Genomic DNA, 25,183 nt, shown 5'->3' on the forward strand with positions numbered 1-25,183 from the left:
GTCAATACCTTTAACCCCAGACATCATGTTCTCAAGATAAAAGCCTTTAAAACAAAAAGTCATCTTGATATATCAAGTCAACATGAAATTGGAATACAAAATTGATATAGCTGAGATTTTCCTCATATATTATGCTTTTAAATTTTCTATTCTATAGTCCTAGAACCAACTTTTTTTTTTTTTTAGAGACAGGGTCTTACTTTGCTGCCCAGGCTGGAGTGCAGTGGTGCCATCAGAACTCACTGTAGCCTCCAACTCCTGGGCTCAAGCAATCCTCCTGCCTCAGCCTCCCCTTCCTAAGTAGCTACAATTACAGGTGCATGCCCCCACCCCTGGCTAATTTTTAATTTTTGTGGAGATGGGGTTTTGGTTTCCTTGCCAGGCTGGTCTTGAACTCCTGGCTTCAAGTGATTCTCCCACCTCAGCCTCCCAAATTCAGGGATTGCAGGCATTAGCCATTGTGCCCAGCCTGGAACCAACCTTTATGGTTATCAATACTCCAGTCATTTTAAAGTGTCTCAGGTATCATAATACCCCTTCTTATTTCTAGCAAAACTTACACTGAACAATGAGTTCTGGATTGCAAAAGAGGATTGATTTTTTTGTACCTGTCTGTAAGTCAACTTTAGATTTTGTTAATGGAACTAAATGAAGTATTATGTATAATTCAAACATCTCATAGCTTTCTATTTTTATCTCTGTGTGGGAGAAAAAGTACTTTTCTCTGCAGGTTTAATGGTTTTTGACATGCCAAATCTTTAATCGCAATAGACTTCCCCATTTCCTGCCATGAACCTGAAGGCAGCTTTATCAGTATCTGAAGTACTGTTTCCTGTAGCTCAACGAATGACAAAACCAGTTAAAATACTGTTAAGTTCCCTATTCAAATATTGTTTCATTTCTAGGAATATTAGCTCTTTAAAGTGGGAGGTTTATGAGGAAATACTCAGCTACCTCAGGCAGTACCTTGCATATAAATGTATTAATTCAATAAATTAATAAAGAATAAATCAAGATTATATTTAAATTTAAGCTACATGCAGCAAATAACAGATGGAGGGAAAGGGATCTTCCGAAAGAATAAAAGTGAAAAGTGTTTTCTAATTTCAAAAAGAGAGAAAGGAAATTCTACATTTGACAGCAACGTGTTGCTACCTATTACTTCTGGAAGCCCAGTGCTAGGGCAAGGAGGTGTTTTTTACATGCATGCTATTTAAAGAAAGGAAAAAGATCCTATCTTCCAGAGATTGGCTTTCGGTAGACTGAATGGGGAAGGGGAAATTCATATCAAATAAACTTCTGGTGTCTTTTTAACAGATTGTTTTTAGAAAATCATCAAAAGGCAACAGAAACCAGGGATGCATTACCTTTGGATGGACACCCTAAGTAGCTCACCTTACACACCCTTTGTAAGCAAGCCTTGCATGAAAACTCACCTCAGCTGTGTAAATGTAGATGGTATTGAAGTTTGCAGCTACCAGAGCCCTCAGCATGAAGAGGAAGCCAATCAGGCCGGCACTAGAAAACAGGAAGCGGAGAGAAATTATAAAAGGCAGCATAGAGGACCACCTCCCGTGGCCCAGCTTCGAGTGTACTGTGGATGCTGAGATACAACCACAGATAACTCAGAACCCGAGGGAGGTGCTGCTTCTCAGCTGGCTTGATTGTGGGGTCCTTAAGCAAACCTCCTTCCAATCTTACTCCCCACTGCCCTCTCCATTCCCCAACGCTGCCATTCACCCTGGCCCCTCACATTAGCATAACTGCTGGGCACAGTGGCTCACACCTGTAATCCCTGCACTTTGGGAGGCCAAGGCAGCTAGATCACTTGAGGCCAGGAGTTCAAGACTAGCCTCAGCAACATAGTAAGACTTTTTTTTAAGACAGAGTCTGGCTCTGTTACCCAGCCTTGGGTGCAGTGGCACAATCATGGCTCACTGCAGCCTCAGCCTCTCAGGCCCAAGTGATCCTCCCACCTCAGCCTCTTGCGTAGCTGGGACTATAGACATCCACAACCACACTCAGCTAATTTTTGTATTTTTTGCAGAGATGGGGCTTTGCCATGTTGTCCAGGCTGATCTTGAACTCCTGGGCTCAAGTGATCCACCCACCTCAGCCTCCCAAAGTTCTGGGATTACTGGTGTGAGCCACCAATTTTTTTTTCAATTGGCCCAGCATGGTGGTGTGTGCCTGTAGTCCTAGCTACCCAAGAGGCTGAGGCAGGAGGATGGCTTGAGCCCACGAGTTAGAGGGTGCAGTGAGCTGAGATAGCACCACTGCATTCCAGCCTAGGTGACAAGGTGAGAGAACCTGTCTCAAAGAAAAAAAAAATAGCACACCTGCTGCTACCATCCCCTGGAAAATAGTGCAGAGAGCTTGTAGAATTAATGATACATATCAGAGCTCAGGCCACTCCAGGACTGCAAATTAAGAGTGAAATGAGCAGAAGGCACAAATAAGCACACTGTCTGTATTACTAAACTTTCTTGGCACTGGTTCAAATAATGTGATAAACAACCAGAGTCCCGATTCTCCAGGAAGCATTACATAACGATCCTCAATATTTTGGTAGGTAAAGTGAGTACACCATCATTGGCACCCATAATCCTGTGATAGCTGGAGGAAGATGGGATCTGTAGGAAGAGGGAAGGGGGATAGTAGGGAACAGGCAAGACCATTCTAGTCAAGCAAGCAGCCCATTCTCTACTCGCCTGGGTGAAAGGGACTTGTCCCTGAAACTACTGAACACCATGGGTCAGGAGACTCCATTTAGAAACCACTGCACGAAATCTGAAGCAATTAAACAGAAAATACCTTGAAGTGCAAATGTTGAGGAGAAGGAAGAATAAAGCCGTGCATCCCATGGTGATGGAAAGGCTCAGCCGTCTTCCCAGGAAATTGATGCCCAGTATATTTAAAGGATTCACTAGAAAGCAAACAGTAAAGATAATTTCTGGAACCTTGGAAGGCAAGTGGCATATTGCAACACTGGCATAGATTCATCCTTGTTGTTTCAGAAAGAAGCAACTTCATCCAAACCTCACGAGTATTCCAGCCAAAATCCAGTCACGTTGTCATCAATTTCAAGACTTTTTACATATACTTTACCCACGTGGGTCCAGGAATGATAAGCACTGGTGCTCAAAATACTTATTATATCATACAGGTCTATTGTAGATTGCCAGCTTGCTATGCCTGTATTTTAAGTGTTTTATATGTTTTCATCAAATTCAAGGTGCCATTGATTTTTTTTTCATCAGCTCAATTTAACATTCCGCCATTGATTTTTAAGTACCATCATTTTATGTCTACTAAAATAGAAATAATGCTGTCAATTGCTATCTAACAAGCCATTGTAAGCCACATTCCAATTTCAGAGATGTTAAAATGTAAGGGTGAAAAAAACACCTTACAATTGATAGAATACAGCACTTCAAAGCTCTACTCCTCCAGACCTCTCTTGCCAACACCAATCCAAACTGGAGATTTTTCAGCACTACTTGGCGACTTATTCAGTTCTACTAGGCAGGAGCGGTGTCACAGGGTCACACTTCTCTCAGCTAAGACTCAAGTGCACATAGACCACCCAAGACAGAGAGACCCAACACACAGAGGGACACTTACGAGCAATTTCACCAATGGTGCTGATGATCATGGTCCGATAGTCAGAGGGTGCAAACATGTGGCAGTAGCAGGGGCTCTGGCTCTCCCCTGAGTCCCCCCCAGTCACCACCACCTCAGAGTCTGACTTTGAACCACAGACCAAGTTCCGCTCCAGCAACTCAGCACTGGCCAGGATAACCCCATAGTAGGCAAAAGAGATTCCAAGCCTGGAAGAGAGAAAAGAACATCACTAGCAAACGCTGACACCAGACCTGAAGGATGAGTTGGGAGGGGATACCAAGTGGAACGTGTAGCATGTGGAAAGCAAAGAGAGCAGAAAGCCAGGCTCAGACGCCACACAGAGCATTTGTGGAAGTGTCTCTTACACATCATACAGATGTACACATGCCTGTTGGGTGTAAACCTAGGATCGGAATTGCTGGGCCATAGTATACACATATTTCCAGCTGTAATAGATACCTCCAGTTTTTCAAAGTGGCTGTACTAATTTGAACTCCAGTCAGCTGTGTATGAAAATTCCAGTTACTTTGCCTCCTTCTCAACCCTTGGTATTGTCAGTCTTTCATTTTAGCCATTCTCATGGACTGGCGGATTTGTAATGGTATCTTGTTGGGTTTTAATTTGCATTTCTCTGGTGACTTTAAGGTTGAGCATGTTTTGATGTGTTTATCTGGTATACATTTTTGGTGAAGTGCCTGTTCAAGTCTCTTACCTATTTCTAAATTGGGCTGTTGGCCAAGCATGGTGGCTCATGCCTGTCATCCCAGCACTTTGGGAGGCTAAGGCAGGAAGATTGCTTGAGGCCAGGAGTTTGAGAACAGCCTGGGCAACAAAGCAAAACCCATCTCTACAAGTGCAAAATAAAATAAATTTTAAAACTTCAAAAATTTTTAAAAACTTAAAAAACTGGGTTGTCAATTTTTTCCTGTTGAAAAAATGATATGTCTAATATATAGCATGTTTTATATATATGTGTATGTATGTGTGTGTGTGTATGTGTATATATATATATAATTACATATATATATATTTGCCATGTATATATAAATTTGCCATGTATATTTCCAGCAAATTTTATATATATATATATATAATTTGCTGGAAATATACATGGCAAATTTCTTCTCCCCACGGATGGCTTACCTTTCAGGCTGTTCATGATTTTTTTTTTTTCTTTTTTTTGAGACAGAGTTTCATTCTGTCACCCAGGCTTGAGTGCAGTGGTGCAATCTCGGCTCACTGCAACCTCCACCTCCTGGGTTCAAGCAATTCTCCTGCCTCAGCCTCCCAAGTAGCTGGGATTACAGGCACCCACCACCATGCCCAGCTAATTTTTTTGTATTTTTAGTGGAAACAGGGTTTCACCATGTTGGCCAGGCTGGTCTCAAACTCCTGACCTCAGGTGATCCGCCTGTCTCGGCCTCCCAAAGTGCTCAAAGTGCTGGGATTACAGGCGTGAGCCACAGTACCCGGCCTTATTCATGATATCTTGACACAATTCCTAAGTTCCTAACTTAATGTATTAAAACTCATCAATCTTTTCCTTTATAGTTAGCATGCTTTAGTCCTGTTTAGAAAATCTTTGCTTACTCAAGTTCATGCTGCAGAGAAATGAATCACAGAGGGTACCACAAGAGTCTATGCCATTGGACTTGATGATTGGTGACTTCAAAGGACCAGTTTCTGTCATGTGGTGAGAAAAAGACCAGGCTGCAAAAGTTAGGAAGTGAGCTCATATGCTCATAAGAAAAATTTAAGAACTGGTTGAAGACAATTAGGGATTTTTCCTCTGTCTGTCTGTGTATCCATTTACTCATTTATTTAGTAGTGGTGGTGTTTGTAGAAAGACAAGGCACTGCTTGTCTTTGTAGTACTTGGAGTTAGTCTTATGTTTTTCTCCCCAGTGGCACTCACATAGATTTACTTAAATAGGCTTCTTCCCAATGCCTCTATTTAAAACTAGCTTTGAAATAATTACACTCTTACCATATGACCCAGATCTGTAATGTGGTCTGTAAATATTTAGCATCCAATAGGTCTGCAAATCTTCCTCTTTTTTCCTGGGGTAATGAAAAGGAGACAGAATATACTCAGCAGATGAAGGATGAACGAAGATGTTTCCACTGTTTTCGATCATAGAAGATGAGAATCATATTGGAGCATGGTGGCCTGGGATAAGCACGCAGCTCCTGTGAGTACAGCTGACACAAACCCAGAGATAATTGTTTTAAACACATTTGTCTCAGCCAGATCTGTCTTTTGGCTTTTTCTTATCGTTGACAAGTACCAAAGCTCATTGAATTTAGGATCCTAACCTTTTGCTCTTCCTCTGCTCATCAGCACTGGCGCGGGGGTGGGGAAGGTGGGAGGTAACATGAAAAGTGACTGTGAAACTGATGAGAGATTCTTCTAAAATTAACATTAAAACAAAAACTCTGATATTAAAAAAAGTATGAGACTTGTTAAGAAAGCAACGGCATAAAGTTGAAAAAGGAGAGAATGCCTAATTTCTTTTTCTGTCTCTAAGGGGTGTAGTTAGCAAAAGTTCTCTTGTCCATAGTACCTATTCAATACCTTTGGATAAAAACAAGTAAGAATGGGCTGGGGGTGGGGGCTCACGCCTGTAATCCCAGCACTTTGGGAGGCCGAGGCAGGCAGATCACCTGAGGTCGGGAGCTTGAGACCAGCCTGACCAACATGGCGAAAGCCCATCTCTACTAAAAATACAAAAATTAGCCAGATATGGTGGAGCATGCCTGTAAACCCAGCTACTCGGGAGGCTGAGGCAGGAGAATTGCTTGAACCCAGGAGGTGGAGGTTGTGGTGAGCCGAGATCACACCATTGCACTGCAGCCTGGGCAACAAGAGTGAAACTCTATCTCAAAAAAGAAAAAGAAAAAAAAAAAAAAAAACAAGGAAGAGTTATATGATGGCACAGAAATGGATTTTTATGTAAAGCTAGGAATGCTTCAGACAAGGGCATGCCATTGAAAACCAACAGCTCTTTTCTCAGAAATAGACCTGGGATTACAGGCTCTTTCTAGAGACACTGGGAATGTGGTCCTGGGTGTTCTAGATTTTGTTGTCACAGAAAGTTAGAGTTTAAAGGGAACTTAGAGGCCTTTTGCTCCAATGGTTAATTTTTAATTTTTGTGGGGCACATAGTAGGTATGTCTATTTATGGGGTACATGATCTGTTTTGATACACCTCATGAAATAAGCACATCATGGAAAATGGGGTATCCATCCCCTCAAGCATCTATCCTTCAAGTTACAAACAATCCAATTATACACCTTAAGTTATTCTAAAATGTACAATTAAGTTATTAACTATAGTCACTGTTTTGCTATCAAATAGTAAGTCTTATTCTATTTTTTCTGGTGCCCATTAACCATCCCCACCTCCCCCCATCCTTCCACTATTCTTCTCAATCTGACCAAGACCCACGGCACATTCCCACATCTGGTCTCAGTGCACATCTCCTGGGGCCTGCAGTGTCCTCTCCCCTCCCCAAAGGCTTTTTTTTTTTTTTGAGAAGGAGTCTCACTCTGTCACCTAGACTAGAGTGCAGTGGCGTGATCTTGGCTCACTGCAACCTCCGCCTCCCGGGTTCAAGTGATTCTTGTGCTTCGGCTTCCTGAGTAGCTGGGAGTACAGGTGTGCATCAAATCGTCCAGCTAATTTTCGTAATTTTAGTAGAGACGGGGTTTTATCATGTTGCCCAGGCTGGTCTCAAACTCCTCACTTCAAGTGATCCACCCGCCTTGGCTTAGATTACAGGCATGAAGTGCTTAGATTACAGGCATGCACCACCACGCCTGGCAGGCTCACTCTCCTTTTAGTGTTCAATTTATGTCCCATTTATCCCCCCAAAGTGGCCCAGACTGCCATGGCTCAGTCCCTTCTGCTCTGATCACACACACACACAGAAAACACACACACACACACACACACACACCCCTACACCCCACCTGGTTCTAAGCATCTGGGCTATTTTTTATTCCTTCATATGTGATGCTCATTTCATTAACCAGATTGTAAGACTGTAACCCGACTGAAGGCAGGGTCTACTGCCAGTAGCTCTGGGCCTTGCTCAAGAGATGACTGTGGAGGGCTGGACACGGTGGTTCATGCCTGTGATCCCAGCACTTTGGGAGGCCGAGGCAGGCAGATCACCTGAGGTCAGGGGTTTGAGACTAGCCTGGCCAACATGGTAAAATCCCGTCTATACTAAAAATACAAGAAATTTAGCCAGGTGTGATGGCATGCACCTGTAATCCCAGCTGCTCGGGAGGCTGAGGCAGGAGAATCACTTGAACCTGGGAAGTGGAGGTTGCAGTGAACTGGGATCACGCCACTGCACTCCAGCCTGGGTGACAAGAGCAAGACTCCATCTCAAAAAACAAACAAACAAACAGACGACTGTGAAGAAGATCACTTAATGGGCGTGATGAATGGAGGCCACAAGCTGAAGGCTTGAGAAGAAAAGTGGGGAGGAGGAGGAAGTGGGGACAGAAGGATGAAGAGGGAAGGTGAAGAATGGGGGATGGAGAAGGTGGAGGGAGAGGTGAGGTAGGAAAGGAAAAGCAGAGGAAGTAGGATGTGGAGGGAGGAGGCCAGACAGAGGAGCTAGGGGTGGAAAGGGAGGATGGAGAATGTGCAGGGAAGATGGGAGATAGGGGGTTGTGGAGGGAGGATGGGGGAGGGAGGAAAAAGGAGGAGGAAAGAGGAGAAATAACTTATTTCTGACCTCAGTGCTCCTCAGTCCTGGAGTTGCAACTACTGCATTCAATTCACAAAGCACATGCCAAGAACGGTTGTACTCAGCTATCTTATAATCTTACAGCTATCCATGGTTTTGAGTTAATTATCTCTGCTAAGACTTTTTCTTTTTGCAACTGTTTTCATTGTTTACACTATTGACAATCAGAATTTTACAGACACCTAAAGATTATGTTCTAGTCTCTATAAACCATAATAGCTTTCTTCTTTTAATCATAGTTGCCTAGCAACTAGTTCATCCTCCCACCCTGCTTTGCTTGGTAAGATGTGATTGTCAGTATCTCAGTAGGAAGGAAGAAGTGAGCTGACGCTGTTATAGTAGCTTTCTGAACTCCAAACCCATGAGAGTGTATTTCCAATGTTTAAAAAATAAACTAGAATAATGGAATCATTCTGAATCCTTTGGAAGAAAGTTTGGGTTTCTTGTTTAATATAGTTTGGATATTTGTCCCCTCCAAGTCTCATGTTGAAATGTGATCCCCAGTGTCGGGGGTGGAGCCTTATGGGAGATGTTTGGGTTATGGGGGCGGATCCCTCATGAAGGGCTTGGTGCCCTCCCTGCAGTATCGAGTGAGTTCTCACTCTACCAGTTTATGCAACAGCTGGTTTAAAAGAGCCTCGCACCTCTCTTGCTCCTTCTCTCACCATGTAACATGCCTGCTCCCTGTTCACTTTCTGTCATGAGTAGAGGCTTCCTGAGGCCTCACCAGAAGCCATGCAGATGCTGGTGCCGTGATTGTACAGTCTGCAGAACCATGAGCCAAATAAACCTCTTTTAATAGTCACCCAGTCTCAGGTATTCCTTTATAGCAATGCAAAACGAACAGACACACTGCTCCAGTTATAATAGGTTTTGAGATACATATAATAATGGCGGCAACACTCCAAAGAAGAAAGTGAGAACACCTTACCAAAATACAATGATGAATATGGGGAAGGTTTGGCACACTGAATGCTCACGATATTTGCATTACTATGGAGCACATGCCACCTCACACTTACAATGCAGGCCAGATGGTAGTGGGATTCAAGACTTTTGTCATCAGTGATGTCCTCGGCAACCAATCAGGAACACCCAGGGAAGCCCACCTCTTGCCTGCGTGTAGGACACTCAGACATCACTTGTCCCGTGGCGGACACAGGATCCCGAGAATGCAAGGATTCAGGGCATGGGTAGCACTGCTGGTATGGACCCATCTCAGACACAGAGCATGAGCTGAGGGCAGAAGAGCTTTCCCATGGTCCTGCCAGCCCTAGCAAGTTTGTGTACCAGCAGCTTTTCTCTGTACCTCCTGGTCTCCCTGTTATGCATTCATTCCCTGCCTCGGCGGTGACACCATCTCATTCTGCCAGATGTCTAGTATCCTTGGATCCTGTCCTTCCTCAACCTATCAAAATCTGCACTGAGGGTCTGGTGCAGTGGCTCACACCTATTATCTCAGCACTTTGGGAGGCAGAGATGAGAGGACTGCTTGAGGCCAGGATTTGAGACCAGCCTGAGCAACATAGCAAGACCTCATCTCTATGAAAAAATAAGAAAATTAAGGCCAGGCATGGTGGCTCATGCCTGTAATCCCAGCACTTTTGGAGGCCAAGGTGGGAGGATCACTTGGGGCCAGAAATTTAAGACCAGCCTGGGCCAGTGAGACCCTGTCGCTACAAAATAAGAAAAAAAAAAAAAAATTAGCCGGGGGTGGTGGTGTGCACCTATAGTCCCAGCTATTCAGGAGGCAGAGGCAGGAGGATCACTTCAGCTCAGCAGGTTGAGGCTGCAGTGGGCCAAGGTCACACCACTGCACTCCAGCTTGGATGACAGAACGAGACCCCGTCTTTTAAAAAATCAAGTAAATAAAAATGAAAAAATTAGCCAGGCATGGTGGCACACGCCTTCAATTCCAACTACTTTGGAGGCTGAGGAGGATTGCTTAAGCCCAGGAGTTCAAGAACAGCCTGGACAACATGTCAAAACCCTGTCTCCTCAAAAAACTGTACAAAAATAGCCAGGCATGGTGGCATACACCTGTAGTTCTAGCTACTCAGGAGCTTAGGCAGGAGGATTGCTTGAGCCCAGGCGGTCAAGGCCGCAGTGAGCCAAGATCGCACCACTGCACTGTAGTCTGGGTGACAGAGCAAGATCCTGTCTCAGAAATTTTAAAAGGTTAATATGGGCCGGGCGCAGTGGCTCATGCCTGTAATCCCAGCACTTTGGGAGGCCAAGGCAGATGGATCACCTGAGGTCGGGAGTTCGAGACCAGCCTGACCAACATGGAGAAACCCCATCTCTACTAAAAACACAAAATTAGCTGGGCGTGGTGGCACATGCCTGTAATCCCAGCTACTTGGGAGGCTGAGGCAGGAGAATCGCTTGAACCCAGGAAGCAGTGGTTGCAGTGAGCCAAGATTGCACCATTGCACTCCAGCCTGGGCGACAAGAGCAAAACTGTCTCAAAAAAAAAAAAAAAAAAAAAGTTAATATGGTAAATTTTTTGTTATGTATATTTTGCCACAATAAAAAGACTCAAAAGGGGGAAACAAAGCTGGTTGGAGGAGGAAAATGAGGAGTTCTGCTTTACTTTTTTTTTTTTTTTTTTAAATAGAGATGGGGGTGGGGGGGGGTCTCACTATATTGCCCAGGCTGGTCTCGAACTCCTGGCTTCAAGCAACCCTCCTGCCCCAGCCTCCCAAAGAAACGGGATTACAGGTGTGAACCACCACACCCAGCCAGGAGTTTTGTTTTAAACTTGATAAATATGAGATTTATATGCTTGTCAACTCCAAGAATAAATGTCCTGTGGAGAGAGAAAGGTAAGGAGCTGGAATGTAGGCCGGAGCCAGGGATGAACACGTGGAGATGGTGAACTCTTGTAGTTAGTTTAGGTCACACACATGCCCAAATGTGCCTGATCGCATGTTAAAGATGCTTCTTGCTGTTCTCCAGGGAAATGGCTTCTTCAACCAATTCACAAGGAATCCTATCAAAATGGGTGCCATTTAGCAATCAAGAAATTGGTAATTGCTGTTAAGAGGGTTTTAAAGCTATAAAAATACTTCAGAGAACAACCACAAAAGTAAGTAAGCCACACAACACAGAAAATAAAAGTGATGAATCTGATAGAAAACTATTTTTTTTTTTTTAAACAGTCTCACTCAGTCACCAGGGCTGGAGTGCAGTGGCGTGATCTCAGCTTACTGCAACCTCCTCCTCCCAGATGCAAGTGATTCTCCTGCCTCAGCCTCCCAAGTAGCTGGGAGTATCTGGGACTACAGGCGCGCACCACTAAACCCAGCTAATTTTTTCTATTTTTAGTAGAGATGAGGTTTCACCATGTTGGTCAGGCTGGTCTTGAACTCCTGACCCAGTGATTCACCTGCCTCAGCCTCCCAAAGTGCTGGGATTACAGGCGTGAGCCACTGGGCCCGGCCGAAAAATAATAATTTTTAAAATTCTGTTTATAAAACAATTTTTAAAACAAAGTGGATAGGAATACATTTTTATAAGAAATGTGCAGTACTGACATTAGTTATAAAATGTTGCTGAGAAAAATAAAAAGAAATAAATGGGGAAATACACTTAAAGCAGGGCAAGAATACTCAGTATTATAAAGACACTGATTCTCTCTACATTATTAGCCTATAATGTCAATAAAATCTCAAACTCTCATAGGATTTTTTTTTTTTTTTTTTGAGACAGAGTTTCATTATGTTGCCCAGGCTGGAGTAAAGTGGTGTGATCTCAGCTCACTGCAACCTCCGCCTCCCGGGTTCAAGTGATTCTCATGCCTCGGCCTCCCAAGTAGCTGGGATTACAGGTGTCTGCCACCAAGCCTGGCTAGTTTTTGTATTTTTAGTAAAGACAGAGTTTCATCATGTTGGCCAGGCTGGTCTCGAACTCTTGGCCTCAGGTGACCCACCCGCCTCGGCCTCCCAAAGTACTGGGATTACAGATGTGAGCCACTGCACCCGGTGGATTTTATTTTAATTAACTAATTTATTTATTTTGAGGAGAAGGTGGGAGTAGATCTTAATAAAGTGGCTCCAAAATTTTTCTAGTAAAATAAGCCTGAAAATATAGCTTGGAAAATTCTGAAAAAGATGTTTGACCAGGGGAATTTACCCTATCAGAAATGAAAAGTATATTATAAAATACTATAATTAAAACAGTGTCATATCATACCAGTAACGGACCTGTCTATCCTTTTCTTGACAACTTGAAACGTTCTCTTTATCATGTAGTAAATCCCCATATATACTTGAATCTACAAATCTATCATTAGAACAGATTATTCAAAAATAGATTAAAATATATAATGAATGGATTATTCAAAATATATACATCATGGGCTGGGTGTGGTGGTAGACACCTGTAATCTCAGCACTTTGGGAAGTTGAGGTGGGTGTATCACTTGAGGCCAGGAATTTGAGACCAGCCTGCCCAACATGGTGAAACCCCATCTGTACTAAAAATACAAAAATTAGTTAGGTGTGGTGGTACAAGCCTGTAATCCCAGCTACTCAGGAGGCTGAAGCATGAAAAACACTTGAACTCAGGAGGCAGAGGTTGCAGAGAGCCAAGATCGCTCCACTGCACGCCAGCCTGGGTGACAGAGCGAGACTCCATCTCATTCATATATATATATATCTCATCATATATATATATATATCATCTCATCATATATATATATATCATCTCATCATATATATACACACACACACACACACACACACACACACACATATACACACACACACACATGCCCCAGAGAAACTGGTTAGTCATGTGGATATAACAAAGCTAAATCTGTACCATGTTTCTTATACCCAATTAAACCCACAGAGTTCTAACATTTAAATATTAAGAATAAAACCAAATCCGCCAGACGTAGTGGCTCATGCCTGTAATTCCAGCACTTTGGGAGGCCGAGGCAGGCAGATCACTTGAGGTCAGGAGTTTGAGACCAACCTGGCCAACATGGTGAAACGCCATCTCTGCTAAAAATACAAAAACTAGCCAGGCATGGTGGCGGGCACCTGTAATCCCAGCTACTCAGAAGGCTGAGGCAGGAGAATCGCTTGAACCCAGGAGGCAGAGGTTGCAGTGAGCTGAGATCGTGCCACTGCACTCCAGCCTGGCCAAGAGAGCGAGCCTCCATCTCAAAAAATAAAAAATAAAATAAATAAAAAATAAAACAAATTGGCCGGGTGTTGTGGCTCACACCTGTAATCCCAGTACTTTGCGAGGTCAATGCAGGTGGATCACTTGAGGTCAGGAGTTCGAGACCAGCCTGGCCAACATGGTGAAACCCCATCTCTACTAAAATATAAAAATTAGGAGGGTGTGGTGGCCCGTGCCTGTAATCCCAGCTACTTGAGGGGCTAAAGCAGGAGAATCGCTTGGACCCAGGAAGGGGAGTTTTCAGTGTGCCGAGATGGCGCCACTGTACTCTAGCCTGGGCAGCAGAGTGAGACTCCACCTCAAAAAAAAAAAAAAGAATAAAACTGAATTAACACAATAGAAAGGAGACGCAAAAAACTCACTAGTAATAAAAACTGCAAAAGTCAATAAAAATGTTAATAAATCTAAATAAATACTGGCTCCAAAATAATGACAATTTAGAAAAACTTATGAACAAAGTGTAACCGAAATCCTGGGCAAACAAGATTTGGAAGAAAATAATTGGCAAGATCATATTTAGTGTCCGTGTATTGTCTAGCTTGTGAGGTCAAGATTGCAGTGAACTATGATTGAACCACTGCACTGCCGCTGGGTGACAGGGTGAGACTCCATCACAAAAAATAGCTAAAATAAAAGTTGAAATTATAAAAAAACAAAATAAACTTAAGTTCAAAGAAAAAAAAGAATTTAAGATCCAAAGCCATATAAATGAGAGAGGAGAAAGAAAAAACCAGTTTTACCAGATAAAGGTAGCAAATAGTATTAAATATTGTAAATGTGTGTTTTCAATAGTTAAGGGCTACCTCTAGAATAAAAGAAAGTACATTAATTCCAAGTCAATAAAAGGAAGTACAGGGGAGGGAAAGGCAAACTCAATCTAATAGAAGTTAGTCAAGGAGACAAGGAAAGACATGATTCAGAAGAAACAAAATATCTTCCTGAAACTGTGCACACAAATAAGAAGAAATACAAAATAAATAACAGGCCAGGCACAGTGGTTCATGCCTGTAATCCCAACACTTTGGGAGGCTGAGGCAGGTGGATCACCTGAGGTCAGGAGTTCAAGACTAGCCTGGCCAAAATGGCAAAAGCCCACCTCTACTAAAAAAATACAAAAATTAACTGGGCATGGTGGCACATGCCTGTAGTCCCAGCTACTTGGGAGGCTGAGGCAGGAGAATTGCTTGAACCCGGGAGGCGAAGGTTGCAGTGAGCTGAGATCCCATCACTGCACTCCAGCCTGGGCAACAGAGCAAGATTCTGTCTCAAAAAATATATAAATAAATAAAAATAAATGACAGAAGCCCACATATGCCAGGAGAAGTAAGTGGGTCCAACTCATTATTAAAAGAATATCGGCTGGGCACAGTGGCTCATGCCTGTAATCCCAGCACTTTGGGAGGCTGAGGTGGGTGGACAACGTGAGGTCAGGAGTTCAAGACCAGCCTGGCCAACATTGTGAAACCCTGTCTCTATTAAAAAAACAAAAGTTATTTGGGCGTGGTGGCAGGTGCCTGTAATCCCAGCTACTTGGGAGGCTGAGGCAGGAGAATCGCTTGAACCTGGGAGGTGGAGGTTGCAGTGAGCAGAGACTGTGCCTCTGCACTCCAGCCTGGGTGACAGAGGGAGACTCTGTCTCAAAAAAAAAAAAAAGAAAAGAAAAGAACGGAAAGGAAAGGAAAAGGAAGGGGGAAAAAATCACCTATAGCTTTACAATCGATACTTTTTTTGAGACAGGGTCTTGCCCTGTTGTCCGGGCTACTAAAATACAGGGTCCAGTACAGCAACGTGATCATAGCTCACTGCAGCCTTGACATCCTAGGCTCAAGCCTCCATAGCTCACTGTGGCCTCAACCTCCTGGACTCAAGCAAACCTCCTGCCTCAACCTCTGAAATAGTTAGTTGGGACTACAGGTGTGTGCCACTATGCCTGGCTTTTTTTTTGGGGGGGGGGTGGGGGGTGGTAAAGAGGGGTCTTGTTTTGATGCCCAGGCTGGTCTCAAAATCTTGGCCTCAAGTGATCTTCTCATCTCAGCCTCCCAAAGTGCTGGCATTACGGGCCTGAGCTATCTCACACCCGGACTCAAGAAATACATTTAAAGCAAAGCAGTATAGAAAGATTAAAAATAAAGAGCTGAAAAAAGATGCACATGGAAAATACTAACCAAAGCTACTTTCAATATGTTAACATGAGAGAAAATAGAATTTAAGGCCCTTCATTCTCAAAGACAATGATTTTTTTAAAAACTTTTTTTTTTATATTTATTTATGTTTTGAGATGGAGTTTCACTCTTGTTGCCCCAACTGGAGTGCAATGGTGCCATCTCGGCTCACCGCAATCTCTGCCTCCCAGGTTCAAGCATTTCTACTGCCTCAGCCTCCCAAGTAGCTGGGATTACAGGCATGCACCACTATGCCCGGCTAATTTTGTATTTTTACTAGAATCAGGGTTTCTCCATGTTGGTCAGGCTGGTCTGAAACTCCCGATCTCAGGTGAAACTCCCGACCTCAGGTAACCACCCACCTCAGTCTCTCAAAGTGCTGGGATTACAGGCGTGAGCCACTGCACCCAGCTTTTTAAAAAATTTTTAAACAGATTAAGGCAGCCACAAAAAAGAATGAAATCATGTCCTTTACAACAACATGCATGCAGCTGGAGTCCATTATCCTAAGAAAATTAATGCAGGAACAGAAAGCCAAATACCATATGTTCTCACTTTTAAGTGGGAGCTCAACATTGGGTACTCATGGACATAAAGAGGACAGTAATAGACACTGCAGACTACTAGAGTGGGGAGGGAAAGGGCAAGGGCTGAAAAACTAACTATTGGGTAATATGCTCGCTGCCTGGATGACAGGATCAATCATACCCCAGCATCATGCAATAGACCCATGTAACACCATGTAACGAACGTGCACACATACCCCCTGAATCTAAAATAAGAGTCGGCTGGGTACAGTGGTTCACACCTGTAATCCCATAACTTTGGGAGGCCAAGGAGGGAGGACTGCTTGACCCCAGGAGTTCAAGACTGGCCTGAGCAACAAAGCAAGACCCCATGTTTACAAGAAATTTAAAAATTAGCCGGGTATGGTGGTGCACACCTGTGGTCCTAGCTATTCTGGAGGCTGAGGTAGGAGGATTGAGCCTGGAAAGTCAAGGCTACAGTGAGCTATGACAGCACTACTGCACTCCAACCGGGGTGACAGAGTGAAACCTCATCACAAAAAATAACTAAATAAAAGTTGAAATTATTTTTTAAAAAGTTAAATTCAGTTTAGACAACTACAACAAAAAAAATGTAAGGTCCAAAGCCATATAAGGATAAAGAAATACTTCAAGTAATAAGACTAAAGCATGGACAAAATATCAATCATATGCTAGAATGCAATGAAAAGACAGCCTCAGCTGGGCTCGGGGCCTCACGCCTGTAATCCCAGCACTTTGGGAGGCCGAGGAGGGCGGATCACCTGAGGTCAGGAGTTTGAGACCAGCCTGACCAACATGGCGAAACCCCATCTCTACTAAAAACACAAATATTAGCCAGGCATGGTGGCAGGCGCCTGTAATCCCAGCTCCTCAGGAAGCTGAGACTGGAGAATCGCTTGAACCCAGGAGGCAGAGGTTGCAGTGAGCCAAGATCATGCCACTACACTCCAGCCTGGATGATAAGAGCGAAACTCCACCTGAAAAAAAAAAAGATAACCTCAAAATTTATGAAATATACCCTATTAGGCCTATAAGGAGAAATGGAGAAAGTCATTGTCTTTTTGAAAAACTGTTAACTCAAGAGGCAAAAATCTAGAAGTATCAAATATATATATATACACACACATATATACACATATATATACATATACACATATATACACATATATACATATATATAGTCAATGAGTGTGTATGTATATATAGTCAATGGGTATATACAGTCAATGAGTATATATGTATGTGTATGTATACACACACATACACATATATACTCAATGAGAACACAGATTCTTTTTAAACACTCTTGTAATATTAACAAGAATTCCCTATATAGAGGACAAATAGAAAGTTTCAATAAATTCCAAATAACAACATCCTCTTAACCAAAATACAATTACATTATAATAACATAGCTAACAGATAACTCAGTGGTTTAAAAAATGAATGTTGAGAAATAGAAATACAATTACTTTTGAGACATGAATGTAGCTAATTGTTTATTAAAAATAAAAAACACTGAAAATAAATGATCATCCAAGTATTGAACTCAACAAGCTAGAACAAAAAAAGTCAAAGAAAATAAAGTGGAAATCAGCCAAAAAAAAAAATCAATAAAGAGAATGGACCCCCCAAAAGCCTGCTGTTTGAAGTCTAATGAAATAGACAAACTTCTAGTAAGCTGGACCAAGAAAAGAGAGAGAAAGCACAAATAAACAGTATTAAAAATAAAAAGGGCACATTATTGCACAGATTTTTAAAATTCAGAACACTGAAAACATTATATCAATAAATTTGAAAATCTAGATAAATTAAATAATTTTCTTTAAAATATATATAACGAAGGCTGGGCGTGGTGGCTCACACCTGTAATCCTAGCACTTTGGGAGCCTGAGTTGGGCAGATCTCTTGAGCTCGGGAGTTCAAGATCAGCCTGGGCAACATGGTGGAAACACTGTCTCTACAAAAAACACAAAAAATTAGCCGGGTGTTGGTGGCTTGTACTGATAGTCCTAGCTACTCAGGAGGCTGAGGCAGGAGGATCACTTGAACCCAGGAGGCAGAGGTTGCAGTAAGCTGAGATCATGCTACTATACTCCAGCCTGGACGACAGAGCGAGAATCTTATCTCAAAAAAAAAAAAAAAAAAAAAAAAAAGAAAATTTTTAAAAATAATATATATAACCAAAATAAATTGAATCGTAGTTTTTAAAAAACTCCTCTGCCCAGGATGTAGTGAAACTGGATCCCTTGTGCACTGTTGGTGGGAATGTAAAATGGTTCAGCTGCTGTAGAATACAGTATGGTGATTCCTCAAAAAAACTAAACATAGAATTATCACAGGATCCAGCAATTCCACATCTGGGTATATATCCAGAAGAATTGAAAGTGAGGCCTTGGCCAGGTGCAGTGGCTCACGCCTGTAATCCCAGCACTTTGGGAGGCTGAGAAGGGCGGATCACGAGGTCAGGAGATCGCGACCATCCTGGTCAACATGGTGAAACCCCATCTCTACTAAAAATACAAAAATTAGCTGGGCGTGGTGGCAGGCACCTGTAGTCCCAGCTACTTGGGAGGCTGAGGCAGGAGAATTGCTTGAACCAGGGAGTTGGAGGTTGCAGTGAGTCAAGATCACGCCACTGCACTCCAGCCCGGGCAAGAGTGAGACTCCATCTCAAAAAAAAAAGAAAGTGAGAGCCATCTGGTCACCCGTGTTCATAGTAGCATCAGTCAATAGCTGAACAGTAGAAGTGTTCATCAACAAACACATAAGCAAAACGTGGCCTATCCATACAATGAAATATTATTCAGCCTGAACAAGGAAGAAAATTCCGACCTATGCTGTATGGATGAACCTTAAGGACATGATGCGAAATGAAATGAACCAGTCACAAAAAGACAAACACTGTATGATTCTACGTGTGAGGGATCTAGAATAGTCAATTTTATAGAGACAAACAATAGGATAGTGGTTTTTAGAGGGCGGGGGAGGGGGAACAAAGCTTTTGTTTAATGAGTATAGAATTTCAGCTTTGTTAAGATGAAGAGTTCTGGAAATGGATGGTGGTTATGGTTTCATAACAATACAAATGTACTTAATATCACTGAACTGTACATTTAAAAACTGTTAAGATAATAAATTGTATGTTATGTATATTTTACCACAATTTAGACACGCCTGTAATCCCAGCACTATGGGAGGCCAAGGCGGGTGGATCATGAGGTCAAGAGATCAAGACCATCTTGGCCAACATGGTGAAACCCTGTCTCTACTAAAAACACAAAAATAGCTGGGTGTAGCAGCGGGCGCCTATAGTCCCAGCTACTCGGGAGGCTGACACAGGAGAATCACTTGAACCCGGGAGGTGGAGGTTGCAGTGAGCTGAGATCGTGCCACTGCACTTCAGCCTGGTGACAGAGCAAGACTCCATCAAAAAAAAAAAAAAAAAAAAGGAACTCTGCTCAACGATGTCTTGCTATCCTCCAACCACTCAAAATAGATATCAGGTCAAACTATTCTAGAGGTAAATTTCACCAAATGTTCAAGGAAGTTAACACCTACCTTATAGAAACGATTTCAGAGATATGAAAAAAAGTCCTGTAATGAGGTTTATAACCTTCATAACAAAATAAAACAAGGCCAGTACAAAAAACAAAACAATCTCCCATCTATTGAAAATGATGCCAAATCATGTGATTAGCTCTGCAAGGTGGGTGTTATTATTCCCATTTTATTGATAAGAAAAACAAACAAAGGTAACTCACTAGGGTCCCATGGCTCACAGGGAAAATGAACGTAGCCTCACATCCTTCCTGGCCATCGCCCTGCATCTAGGACAGGACTAGAGAGCAAGGGTCCCCCCCAATCCAGCCTTCCACAACTGAGGGGATTTCCCAGTGGCCACTGGTGATGGGAGAAGACCTCGGAGGTCAGCACTCACCAGGACGGGCTCCACCAGCTTCCCCTCCGGCATGACGGAGCGGTTCATCTTGGCAATGCGCTCCAAAGTGGCTAGGGCAGCCTGAGTGTTCCCAGTAGAGACATTGAACCGCGCAGATTCAGGAATAAACTGGGTAGAGATTACAAAGAACATCAGAGTGGCCACTGCTATAGAACCCAGGGGTACAGCTATTATTGCTCTATACACTACAGTCCTAGTTTCCCAAGATAGGAAAAGTATGTAACCAGCTTAAAGGCCGGCAATGTAGCAGGTATTCTGTTGGATTCAAAGTTGATTTGGAACAAAAAAGGTCATGTTCTCCTTATCATAGTCCCTTCTAGGATGAGGGCAGACTGATACTCAGTTTTGCACCAATAGGGCCCAACCTAGTTGTTGACATAATGAAATTCTCACTTTCAATTGTTAAATAGCCACTGCCGCAGGCGCCCCTCTCCACCCCCTCCCCAGGAACTCCAGGACCTCCCCACCATGCAACCACCAAAGGGTGACAGGAACAGGGGGCTCTAGCACCCACACGGTGGAGGAGTCAGTTCTGATTGTCAAGGCCTTCAACCCACTGAATGCTGAATATTTTGAACATCGCACGCAGAAAACAGTACGGGCTTCCACTGAAGCTGGAGAATCAACTCTGACCGCCTCCCGTCTCTCATGCCTCACGCAATCAAGGCTGTTGGCTCTTCCTCAGAAAAGCACCTCCACTGCAGCACCTGGCCCCACATTCCCATGGCCAGAGGGCAGTTTGGGTCCCCCTCTTGGTTATTCTGACACTTGATTTTCCAGTCTTTTTCCTCTTGCCTCATGCCCAGCCTCCACAGCAATATGCCAGCTTCCCAGCACATAATCTCTTCCACAGTCAGAAGTCGCCTCCTTCAACACCTCCACAATCCCTTTAAAACAGTCCAGAGGTCTTTTTATTTTTTGCACTTAATATGCCATGAATTCATAGGCAGAAGGTTCCAGCAGCTCAGGCGCCCCACCATGGTTCTCACAAATGTGCCTCTCTGGGTGGAGCAGGGCTGGTGCTTCAGCCGAACCCAGGTATACTTCCCTTTGGCTTCCTTGTTTTTTTTGTTTTGTTTTGTTTTGTTTTTTGAGATGGAGTCTCGCTCTGTCACCCAGGCTGGGTGCAGTGGTGTAATCTCAGCTCACTGCAACCTCCACCTCCCGGGTTCAAGCGATTCTCCTGCCTCAGCCTCCTGAGTAGCTGGGATTACAGGCACGCACCACCACGCCTGGCTAATTTTTGTATTTTTAGTAGAGATGGGGTTTCACCATGTTGGTCAGGCTGGTCTCGAACTCCTGACCTAGTGATCCACCCACCTCAGCCTCCCAAAGTGCTGGGATTACAGGCGTGAGCTACTGCGCCCGGCCGGCTTGTTTTTCTGATCATTTTCTGCATGAGTTTCAGGAAGCTATCTCGGCTCCTAGAGTGCTTAGTGTACTCAATATGCACATCAATTCCCTTGACAAGAATCTGGCCCATAACTTGTTTGTTTACAACAATGCCAACAGCACACTGGGTAGCATCATAGACTCCTCCAGTTCTGCCACAGTAACACCTGGGGGCATTCCTTTTGAACAGCGCCCATCCCCTTGATGTCTACAATATCACCTTCTTACAGATTCATAGGTATGTGGCCAAAGGAACAACTCCAGAGGTCTGGTGACCTCTCCTCTTTCCCTTTGTGTAGGTCATTTTGGTGACTTACTGGAAGATGGCAGTTCTGGTCAAAAGGAAGCCCTTTTTGTTGGTTTTTTGTTTGAGAGACAGAGTCTTGCTCTGTTGCCCAGTCTAGAAGGCAGTGGTGCAATCATAGCTGACTGCAGCCTTGACCAACCAGGCCCAAGCAACCCTCCCATCTCAGCCTCCTGAGTAGCTGGGACAACAGGCACAGACCACGACACCCGGCTAAAATTTTTATTTTTAGTAGAGATGGGGTTCTGCCATGTTGCCCGGGCTGGTCTTGAACTCCCGGGCTCAACTGATCTTCCTGCCTTGGTTTTCCAAAGTGCTGGGATTACAGACATGAGCCACCACATCTGACCAGCAGAAAGTCTTAGACTACACCAACAGAGGCAGACAATCTGCGCACAGGAAGCAAGTGGCTTACTAAGCTAACTGGTCCCCAAGCACCTGGGGGCCTGTGTGTGATTCTCAGCAAAAGTGCACTGCATAGAAGGCACTGGCCAACTGGGCTTGTCCAGAAGAAAATGGACATGGCTCTGGGACAGCCTCAGCTGTCATGAGGAAGACTTGAAGGTAATGACATTACTTAGAGAAGGAAAGGCTTAGTGGGGCATAGATTCATACATATTTAAGAGGATGATGGCCGGGCGCGGTGGCTCACACCTGCAATCCCAGCACTTTGGGAGGCCGAGGTGGGCGGATCACAAGGTCAGGAGGTTGAGACCAGCCTGGCCAACATGGTGAAACCCCGTCTCCACTAAAAATACAAAAATTAGTTGGGTGTGGTGGCATGCACCTGGCGCCTGTAGTCCCAGCTACTCTGGAGGCTGAGGCAAGAGAATCACTTGAACCCGGGAGGCAGAGGTTGCGGAGAGCCGAGATCGCACCATTGCACTCCAGCCTGGGCAACAAGAGTGAAACGTCATCTCATAAAAGAAAAATGAAAAAAAGATGACATGGCAAGAAGATAGCTCCATGGTCTTCCTGAGAGACAGACTAGGACCTGCAGGTAAATTTATAGGGAGAAAATTCTGCTCAACATAGGAAAGACTTTAACAACTAGGGGTGCCTGGAGATGGGGTATACTGTTGAAATCTATAAAGTAGTCACATGCCTGGCCAGGTGTGGTGGCTCACACCTGTAATCCCAGCCCTTTGGGAGGCTGAGACAGGTGGATCACTAGGTCAGGAGTTCAAGACCAGCCTGGCCAATGTGGTGAAACCCCATCTCTACTAAAATATAAAAGTTAGCTGGGCGTGGTGGTACGTGCCTGTAACCCCAGATACTCGGGAGGCTGAGGCAGGAGAATCACTTGAACACGGGAGGTGGAGGTTGCAGGGAGCCGAGATTGTGCCATTGCACTCCAGCCTGGGCAATAGAGTAAGACTCCGTTCCAAAAAAAAAAAAAAAAGTAGTCACATGCCTGCAGCTAGCAGCATTCTGGCAGAGACCTGCTTCTACAGGGCATGCCTGTATTGAGTCAAGGTTTAGAATGAATGGCCATCAAGGACCTTTCTGAATTCTGACATTCTTTGATTCCGTAGGGTAGGTGACACCAAAATAAAACCCCGGTTCTGCCGAGTGGTCAATCTTGTCTTTGAATGAGTAGAATTGTACTGCAAATTAAGGAAGATGATGATTCTACAGTTGAACAACTTACAGATGAGTGGGACAGGAGGAGGACACGCCAACCAGCAGGCCTGTGGTGGCCCGGGAGTATGTCAACAGCATCCAAAAGGTGGGTGCTGAAGGATAGAGTGGAGTCAGCAAAAACAGGATGGAGCCGTCAGAGAAAACTTCTAGGAAGAGGGGCAATGAGGCAGGCTAAGGGAGGTGAGGGCTGCCCGCTGGTTGAGACAGACTCCCCAATAAAGGTAATAGGATATGAGAAAGATGGCTGGGCGCGGTGGCTCATGCCTGTAATCCCAGCACTTTGGGAGGTCAAGGTGGGTGGATCACCTGAGGCCAAGAGTTCAAGATCAGCCTGGCCAACATGATGAAACCCCTTCTCTGCTAAAAATATAAAAATTAGCCGGGTGTGGTGGCGCATGTCTATAATCCCAGCTACTCGGGAGGCTGAGGCAGGAGAATCACCTGAACCTGGGAGGCGGAGGCTGCAGTGAGCCGAGATTGCACCTCTGCACTGCAGCCTGGACAACAAAGAGAGACTCTATCTCGAGGGGGGAAAAAAAAGATGTTTGTGGGGCATGAAGGCCACTGGACCGGCAGGAGGAGGGGACAGGAAGGAGCCACGAGCGCTTCCCCACCTTGAAGGCCACAATGAGGATGATGCCCGGGATGGAGGCGACGCGAATGAGCCAGCGCCACCCGATGGTGGGGATGATCACAGAGGCCAGGCCAATGATGAGCAGGGAGCCCGCAAGCCAGAACACCTAGGAAGAGAGAAGTCCAGGATTAAAGTTCTTTGAGGAATTATGACAATGAAAAAAAAAGGAAAAAAATATATTTTAAAAAAGATTAAAATTCCTTCTGTCCCATGTGCTTTACATATCTTCTTTTGGGAACCACTTTGTCCAGCATTTTGCCATTTTGTTTTGTTTTGAGATAGGGCCCACTCTCTCACCCAGGCTGAAGTGCAGTGATGCAATCTCGGCTCACTGAACCCTCTGCCTCCTGGGTTCAAGTGATTCTCATGCCTCAGCCTCCCGAGTAGCTGGGATTATAGGCATGCGCCACCATGCCCAGCTCATTTTTTTTGTATTTTTAGTAGAGACAGGATTTCACCATGTTGGCCAGGCTGGTCTCAATTTCCTGACCTCAAATGATCCACCCACCTTAGCCTCCCAAAATGCTGGGATTACAGGTGTGAGCCACTGAGCCTAGCCCGGGGTGACTATTTCATCACTAAAGAACTCTGTTACCAACAAAAACAAGACTATTTCAGAAAGCAGTAAGGGCTGTAAGGAAAATAGAAAAGTGTGATAGAGTGGGACTTGAGTCATCAGAGACAATATTGCTAAAGAGGCAATGAATAAGCAAGCCAGGAACAAGGCTACTGCAGTAGACCAGGTCAGTGATATAGCATTGAATGGGATTTTAGTAGTGAATGGTGAAAAAAAAGGTTTTTTGTTGTTTTTTTTTTTTTTTTTTTTTTTTTGAGACGGAGTCTCGCTCTGTCGCCCAGACTGGAGGGCAGTGGCACAATCTCAGCTCACTGCAACCTCTGCCTCCTGGGTTCAAGCAATTCTCCTGCCTCAGCCTCCTGAGTAGCTGGCATTATAGGC

At 44.1% G+C, this 25,183-nt stretch overlaps 1 protein-coding gene and 1 non-coding gene across 5 annotated transcripts in view; both read right to left on the reverse strand.

Annotated features, from left to right (window-relative positions):
- SVOPL (SVOP like) overlaps positions 1-25,183 on the reverse strand; it is a 106,097-nt gene that overhangs the window by 29,218 nt on the left and 51,696 nt on the right. For all 4 annotated transcript variants that reach the window (XM_054494692.2, XM_063667870.1, XM_063667871.1 and 1 more), the window contains 6 exons: positions 24,206-24,331; positions 20,231-20,359; positions 5,611-5,684; positions 3,625-3,830; positions 2,815-2,926; positions 1,437-1,518 (listed from right to left, as the gene is read on the reverse strand). In XM_054494692.2, the coding sequence (XP_054350667.1) occupies positions 1,437-1,518; positions 2,815-2,926; positions 3,625-3,830; positions 5,611-5,684; positions 20,231-20,359; positions 24,206-24,331 (729 nt within the window). The remainder of the gene's footprint in view (positions 1-1,436; positions 1,519-2,814; positions 2,927-3,624; positions 3,831-5,610; positions 5,685-20,230; positions 20,360-24,205; positions 24,332-25,183) is intronic.
- Positions 530-658, reverse strand: LOC129041839 (small nucleolar RNA SNORA40). The gene has a single exon (XR_008503973.1). It is a non-coding gene; the product is annotated as a small nucleolar RNA SNORA40 (small nucleolar RNA).

Source organism: Pongo pygmaeus, chromosome 6 (assembly GCF_028885625.2).
Source record: "Pongo pygmaeus isolate AG05252 chromosome 6, NHGRI_mPonPyg2-v2.0_pri, whole genome shotgun sequence".
NCBI lineage: Eukaryota > Metazoa > Chordata > Mammalia > Primates > Hominidae > Pongo > Pongo pygmaeus.